The sequence below is a fragment of the Hippocampus comes genome, unplaced genomic scaffold (assembly GCF_001891065.2).
Source record: "Hippocampus comes isolate QL1 unplaced genomic scaffold, H_comes_QL1_v1.1 scaffold60, whole genome shotgun sequence".
Lineage (NCBI taxonomy): Eukaryota > Metazoa > Chordata > Actinopteri > Syngnathiformes > Syngnathidae > Hippocampus > Hippocampus comes.
Genome location: NW_017805483.1, coordinates 1,141,323 through 1,149,709, shown reverse-complemented (window position 1 = coordinate 1,149,709; position 8,387 = coordinate 1,141,323). Strand labels below are relative to the sequence as shown.

Genomic DNA, 8,387 nt, shown 5'->3' with positions numbered 1-8,387 from the left:
TATGTTGCTCTATGTGACTCGCTGTTGTTTTGCAGCTTCTCACCATTTGCGGACTTTTTGCAGACTTAAAAAAAAATCTATATATTTTTTTTTTACCTGTTTATGTTAATTGGTCGCTACTTGGATTTTATTCCCTCCTGTTGTGGGTCATAAGTCAATCATTACTTTTTTGACGTGTTGTGCGTTCTAGCTGTCTCCCACTGATGCTTTCACATACTGGAGCAATTGGGACACCCAGAAATGGTTACACTGCATGTTGTTTTCTTGTCCTTTTATTTTTTTCAAGATGCTGTTGCCCCTCAAGAGCCAGGAAGACCTGGACCAGGCTGTGTTTTCTCTCGTCTCCAGCACGGTGACCAATGGTCTGCTCAGGATATTGCTGAAGACCCCCAAGAACAACCATGTGAGAGCCCTCCCACCGAACCCTCAGCCTGAAATTACATGACGTTTTTTTGTATATTGCAACACAAATAGGAAGTCGCCCTCCTTTAAAAGCTGATATGCATTTAGAGTCAACATGACTGCCACTGTTAGCTGAAGTGACTCACTCAGAGGTGCGGGCGACATTTCTTCACTTCCTCTCCCACTACTTATGCACACTAACCCCCTCGCCCCCCTCATTTACCCGTCGCCCTGCAGTACCTTCAGGTGAACAGCAGAGACAAGCAGAGCGAGATGAGGTCATCGCGGTCGCTTGGGGATCTGAAAGGCTCATTGCTGAAGGGCTCGGAAAGGGTGCGCAAACACTCCACAGGTGACTATGGTTCATGTGTCGTTGGTGTGCTGCATCCATTTGAATGTGTTGATCACCTCAGTTGTGAAAAACTTAGTAACTCCACTTGACAGTGACAGGAATCTGATCATGTTTATGACGATTGGCAACTTAAATCCCGACACAATTGGCGCAATCCACCCCTTTAAAAAAATCCATTCTGTTCATTCCATTCACTCGGTCATCATTCATGACTCCCTTTTTCCCCAGGCGTAACTTGATCAAATGGTATGCATTCATGTTGGTGCACCCCCTCAAAAATGCTCAGTTAGCATTAATGACTCCCCTTTGTTTTGCAGGTGTAAATGAATCCTATTTTACTGTATGCGTCAAAGTTGGTGCACCCCCTCAACATAGCAACAGATTTATTTTGCCGTCACGTAACTTTCGAACTTCCTCCTCTCAGGTTCCCTCCACACAGGTCGGACGTCACCTCCCCCAGGTAGCGTCCCTGAAGAGCAGCAGCAAATTGCTCGCCAGGGTTCCTACACCAGCATCCACAGCGAGGGGGAGTTCATTCCAAAAATCCTCACATTAAAGTGTTTTTTTTTTTTTTTTAAAGTACACAACAAATGGAAAGCACACGTCAAAAATAAAAAAGGGAAAAACATGTTTTTTTTAAACAGCAGACATTTTTTAAACCGCACACCCCCTTCAGTGCGCTGATGGAGTTGGCCCATCCCCTGTCTCCCGCACACCCCCGTAAAAGAAGCGAAACATCTTAACTCATAGACCCCCTCAGAATCAGGACTCTACCACAGCCGACACAGCAGTCTTGAGCTTGAGCATAAATGACTTGCACTCAGTTCTTGTTGTCACATTTCAGATGTTGGATCCCTTCGGGAGTGCTGGCAACTCGCTGTCGAGCAGCTGTCAATCCATCGACCAAGCGCTTGACAGGTGAGGGATCGCCTTTCCTATGCTCTCTGCTCATAAGGCGTGTTGAAAGGTCAACACGGAGCGGTTGGAGTCGGGTCATTTCAGCTGTTGCCATGGCGACACTTTTTTTTTTATTATCTGGGCACCCGGATTCCACCGCCATCATCATTAGAGGAAAGAGAGGACATAAAAGTGGGGCGCTAACGAGGGGAGTGAAAAGGGAAAAGGGAAAAGAGAAAAAGGAGGCTTGGAGAGCGAGCAAGCGGCGGGCGGAAACGGCTCCTACCTGCACGAGGCTTATCTGTACTGCAGGCCGCGCGAACAATGGCAGGAAACCGGCGCGTTGGAACTTTTCTCTGTGAGCGGGCATGCGTGCCCCCTTATCCAGGGTCTCGCGGTCCCCGCGACGCCCCGCGGTCAGCAGAGACGTCACGCTTCTCTGATGGGTCAGCCGGGGGAGGGGTGAAGGTGGGATCAGACAGATTTAGTGGTGAAGTATTACACAGGGTTGGCGCACCACCAATTCCCCGCATCTGCTCTCCTTCTCAAGTCAAAACAAACCCTCAGGATAGTCTTTGACTAACTGATTCAGCTACACACCCCCTTGAAGATCTCGTGAAGAGCTGGTGCACCCTTCCTACCCTGCACACACTCTCAAAAGTCAAACTCAACCTTCTGGAGAGTTTGAGGAAAGCCTTCAATATATTGACAGACAAAAAAATGATGGAAAAAGGAGTGCTTGAATTGGTGTAACCTCAGTTTTTTTTTCTCATATATATTTTCCCGTATATTTTAATCAGTGGTAACCACATGCAACACGAGCTCACGCCTCCTGCTTATCACATCTAATTAAGTACGCTGTTGTTCAACATCAGTTTTGTAGCCACAACACAAAAGTTGTTTTTTTTTGAGGAACACCACCCAACTCGTGCGCTCATTTGAAGATAAGGGCAACGGGAGGGGAAAATACGAGCGGAATAGCAAATCATTTTTTTCTTTTTCCATCTTTTCTTATCGTCGCAGCCCGCCTTTCTCGCAGAACAACCGTGACAATAATTACCTGAACCTCAGCTACGAATACAAAGGTGAGTTTGCGCTCAAATGCCGTCCTCTGCTCACACCCACGGGGCACAAACACAAAAAGGGAGAGTCATATTCTGTGGAATCTTTCTCTATGTGTAAACAGGAATAGTGTTTATATGATTTCATGCTAAGAAATTGCAAATGTTGCATGCAAGCTCAAATATTTGTATTTTCTGGGTGTTTTTTTTTTTTTAATGTAGGTTTCATTGAAAGGTGACAAGATGGGAATTTACATGAATTAAAAGGAATAAATAAATAAAGTAATATTTACAAATCAAATAAAAGGAAACACGTTTCCACTGTTTGGTTTTGGATAAGAAGAAAAAACTCAACATTTCAAGCACCAATGGGAAATGTGTGCAATAATGAGAATTAATGATTTGAAAATTATTTTTCTGAACACAGTTAATCTGTAAGAGATTTTTATAAGGGTAATGTATTAAGAAGAATTTTAAATTTATATTTAACTGTGTTGTTGTTCTGATCATAGCTTGTGATACATCCATCCATCCATCCATTATCTTACTCGCTTCTCCTCACGAGGGTGGCAGGCATGCTGGAGCCTATCCCAGCCGTTTTCGGGTACCGCCTACTACCCGACACTACTACACCCTCAACTGGTTGCCAGCTAATTACAGGGCACACATATATGAACAACCATTCTTACTCACAATCACTCCGAGGGAAAGTTTAGAGTGTCCCTAGTTTGCAGTACATTTGTATTAAACTAGAGTATTAGTATGTTCATATAAATATTTGAAGGTGGTGGTGCCCTAATTGCTCAAGTTTCTGGTCGTCTTGTACAACATTACTTTGGACAACAGGAATATAAAAAGAAGTGTTACACCTACTTTTCTCCTTTAAACCAAGGAGGTGCAGTATTGCTTTCTGCTTGGAGGCTGACTGTGGCACGTGTTCGTACACACACACACACACACACGCACACGCACACACACACAAGAGAGAGAGAGATAGAGATGGAGAGAGAGAGAAGAAGGCGTGTTTGACCTGCGCAAAGGGTTGTGCCTGGCGTGTTTGTTTTACATCCAAAAGGGAACCTGACGACGAGAACAATGTGAGGACATTGGACACCGACGTTGGGGTCATTTATAATTAATCTTAAAAAAAAAAGAAAGACAAAGGGAAAACATTTAAGTAAAAAAAAAAAATCATGTCTCCGGCTGGATGGCTGCTGTCACTTTGACGCAAAGCTCGTGATCAAACACTAAAAAAAATCGTCGAGAAATGATTATACAATTCGAAGGCATCGCCTCGAAGAGGCGCGTGTAATTCCATCCGCTCTCGCCACACTGCCTCGTTTCCACTGTGGTAACATTGAGGCCAACGTGAAACATTTTCCTCTTTGAAATCACCTTAAAACGCCAATGAACGAATGAGGCGCATGTTTGCATTTCCGAATACATTTTTTATACGTGTACAGTGGTGCGATACCTGATCGTAAGGCATTTTATTTCCTCTTAAAAAAAGACATTTCTTCCAAACGAAGTTCCATCTGAGAGGTTTAAATTAGATCAAACAGCAAAAAGGTGGTGTTTCTGACCTCCGTCAATCAGACCAGCAAGAACATCAGAATGGTAAATCCAGTTTTAGGTCCCCAGGGAGCTGTAGTAGTTTGAAATATATATTTTTTTAAATCCTGCTTGCAGATAGATATTGGCGCTCGTGCAGATTGGCAGGGTGGGACCACCAGACGGTTTCGGGCTGACTCTCACGTCCCTGTCGCAGGTGCTTCGACCACGGTACACGGTGTCCGCACAAGGGGGGCTTGTCGCTTGTGTACCACTAGGAGCGGGTGCAGGCAGAAGCGCGCACACGCACACGCTACCGCGCCCACGCGCAGCGCTCGGGCCCGCCCTTCCACCCAATAGCAGCGCTCGTCCTTTTAAAGGCGCACGTCTCTTCCGTGAAGCCGACGCACGCGAGTCCAGAGCAGTAGTACACGTGTGGATGTGTGCCTCGGTGGGCTGCATGGCCGACTGCTGGATCGAGCCCGTGGTCGTTGAGAGCTAGATGCGGGCCCACGTACCGCAAGCTCGACTTTCACGCTGCATGGTACAGCCAGAAACAATTAATTCCAACGTGTCAGTTTTATTCACTTAAATAAGAAATAAAAAACTGAACAAAAAACCCAAAAACATTAAAATACAAGCGTGCGAGGTCTAACTTGCAAAAATGGCGTTAGAAAAAAACCCACATCATATTTTATGGCTGTATTGCAGCGGTGTGGAATCACACTGCATCATCCTAGAGCGTTTCAAACATATTCTACCTTATTTACCTAAGAAACATTTAAAAACGTTGGTACTGTAGTATGATGCATTTCAGTTCAACGCCACTGAAAAAAAGACATGGACGTCTCATTGCGGTTGTTTTTTTTTCTTAGCAGATAATACCTCACTATTTTTCAAATAGCAAAATAATGGAAAAGAAAAAAAAAGTCGCATTACTTGCCTCGGGCATTGTTTTCACACAAGACGCGCAACTGTATAAAAAAGTGGTTTTACCGAAATGTTTCACAATACATTAAAGGGCAATCCACAGGCATGTGCAGGTTGCTTGTAATAAGAATTCCGAAAAGCCTAACGATAGAATGTGTGTGTGTGCGTGTGTGAGTGTGAGTGTTCGTACACACACACACACACACACGCACACGCACACACACACACACACACACACACACACACACACACACACACACACACACACACACTTGCCTAATGTAAATCTATGCCTGCTGAACACTCCAGTGTTTGTCTATCATTCCCCGTGAGTCAATTTTTCCTCTCCATTGCTCCGCCAAACAAAAAAATAACTCCCCGTTGCCACGGGAGACGGCCACAAACATGGAGTGGGAGAAGAGGAGAATGGAGGGGACAGGCCGCGTCATCTGACAGCTGCTTTCAATTGCCAGTGGCTCTAGCCACTTTTCTGTTTCGCGTGTTTACGTCAGTACTCATCCTCCACCTGCTTAAGGTTACAGTTCCTCTGGGCTGGGTGCTAAAGGCTAAGCTAGCAACACATGACCTCACTTTCCTCTGTGAGAACTCCACCATTCTGGTTCCTGACTAGCTACCCACTGATATGACATGTTGCAAACTTGGCAACTAGCTAGGAAGTGACAATCTCCTGAAGAGACTACGCCTTAGTATACATGGTCTGAAGAGACTAGCAAAGAGACTACTGAAGTAATTAAGCAGCTAGCACCTTGCCACTGGAGCAACGAACCAATTAGCTACTGGAATGACAATCTACAACAGCGACTTGGGGATCTAACGGCTACCTTGTAGAACTACAAGGTAGCTAATTCCTATCAAATGGATCAACTAGCTATCTAGTCATTCGCTACTCAAGTTATGAGCTGCTGAAACAGCTAGATATCTAATGGCTACTTAGTTAAGCTAGATTGGAGCAACCTACATGCTTCAGTAGATTGTTGCTCCAGTAGCTAGCTGGTATCTGGTAAATCACTTCTGTACTTAGCCATTGTAATTGCTTGTTGCTTAAATACCAAGTGTCTCAAGTGACTACCTGCTAGCTACCTACTCGCTCAATGAGTAAACTGCTCGTCACTCCAGATGATTGTTGCTCCAGTAGCTAGGCGCAGCTAGTTGGTTTCTCTTTTAGATAGCTACTAGCTTCCTAATCAGAAGGTCGATTGTCCTTCCAGTAGCTCGCTGCCAACTAATTTGTTGCTCCAGTAGGTATTCGCTTCAGTTGCCAGCTCAAGCTACCTACTCGTTCCATTGCGACCTTGTCACTCCATTACCTAGTCGCTATCAACACATCCACGACCATTCCTGTACAAGTTCTTGTGTTCGCTATTTAAAAAAAAAAAAAACATGTCTTCCTTTGTCTCCTCCTATAGGTCGCCATGGCAAAGGTGGGACTTTTCCTCGGCAGTTTCAGTTGCCCAATCGGAGCAAAGACTATGGTGATCGTAAGTATAGCAACAAACACCTAACAGCCACTCACTCATAGAAAGAGTCACTTTTGGCGGTAGTCTAATTGGGACCAGTGTAACCAGTGTGAAAGCGCACAGAGTTGGTAGTAGTATATCACAGCTAACCTTGCCTGCAAGTTAAATTTTCACTGTATGTGTGAGTTTACAAACCCCGAGAATCCATCTTGTCCCAAGACCGCTGATTTGCTCCGAGAAACCACCACTGGTGGTGCAGACCAATCACAAAACAACAGTGATTTTGGGGCGGCATGTGTGGCTCTGCCGAAACTTTTTCTCTGTTGACAATCGGCTTGGTTGAAAAATCACTGTCATGTTATTTCGGATGCGCTTTGTCCACATATTTACATTGCAAAAACGACACCTCAACGCCATCATTCCATCTGTGCCAGTCATCCAGATAACAGGTCAGAACAAGGCGATTGCCGGTGACGACATTTTAATCCATTGCCGTGATTGGTCAAAACAAAAGATTTGTAGGCATGCACAAGAATGCCGCATCACCCAATCAGCACAAAATATTAGACTGAATGCCCAACTTTCCTGAGCAGATCACATTGGAGCAGTCCCAGATTGATACTGTGGAGAACTCCTTGGAGTGGTTCGCGTATCGATCCTGCGATTAAAAAGCAGCGTAAAAGCGTCCTTTCAGTCAAGCAATGATTTCGATTTTCCTCTGTTGAATCTGAGCATGTTTGAAAAACACAGCCACCCTGGCTTCCCTTTAGACAGGAAGCCGTGAGACCAGGGAAACAGAGAGGCACCTGTAAAGCAAACGTGCATGACGGTATCCCCATCATTAATATGTCCAATACTTCTTTTCTCACAGGTCGCAGGACACTTCCGCGCAGCTTCATGCCGCAGGAAAACCTGTTCCAGCTGGTTCCCTCCAGCCGCACACGCAGCTACAATGGTGACGGTGGTGGCGGCCTACAGTATGGCGAGTTGAGAACGCTCGGACGCAATGTGGACAAAAGCTGCCAGCGCACCACGGCCAAGTGTGAGTTTGTTCTTGTCATAAATAAGTATTCATTTAGTAATAATGTGTAGCTTTTGTTTTCTAACAGAAAAGGGTAATCTTAGAATACTGTAGCTAGCTACTGCAGTGACTAGCGGCTAGCTACTGGAGTGGCTAACTAGCTAGTCGCAGAGTGTTTGAGAGGTCACACCAGTGGCTAGCCAATAGAGTAACTAGCTAGAAAGAGACTAGAGACTAGAGCGACTTGCTAGTGAGTGGTTTTCTTCTGGAGTGACTATGTACTTTAACAACTGGCTGCCTGAGCTTCTAGCTAGTCAGCGACTTGCTACTGGAGCCACTAGCTGGTAGACCACTATTTTTCACTCCTGCAGTGATCTGTTAGCGGGCAGCTCACTTTTGGAGGGGTCCCCTCATATTCATGACTAATGTGTTGTCATTGTCACCGCAGCCCCACGGGCGCCGGTCAACTGGAGGCAGGGTAAGCTGCTGGGGCGTGGTGCATTTGGTGAAGTCTACCTGTGCTATGACGCTGACACGGGCCGCGAGCTGGCTGCCAAGCAGGTGCCCTTTGACCCTGACTGTCAGGACACTAGCAAGGTGAGCGAAGGAAAGAAATGAGTTTAATTAAAAAGCTACATTGCCACCATTGTAGTGAGGTACACTTGCTTATTCAGTGACCCCCCCCCCCCCACCGC

General features: G+C 45.5%; 1 protein-coding gene across 1 annotated transcript in view; it reads left to right on the top strand.

The window, feature by feature from the left end:
• Positions 1-8,387, top strand: part of map3k22 (mitogen-activated protein kinase kinase kinase 22) — a 47,180-nt gene that overhangs the window by 32,860 nt on the left and 5,933 nt on the right. The window contains 8 exon segments of the mRNA XM_019876043.1: positions 287-403; positions 640-754; positions 1,179-1,305; positions 1,592-1,672; positions 2,675-2,736; positions 6,621-6,692; positions 7,543-7,713; positions 8,141-8,289. Coding sequence (XP_019731602.1) covers positions 287-403; positions 640-754; positions 1,179-1,305; positions 1,592-1,672; positions 2,675-2,736; positions 6,621-6,692; positions 7,543-7,713; positions 8,141-8,289 — 894 coding nt within the window.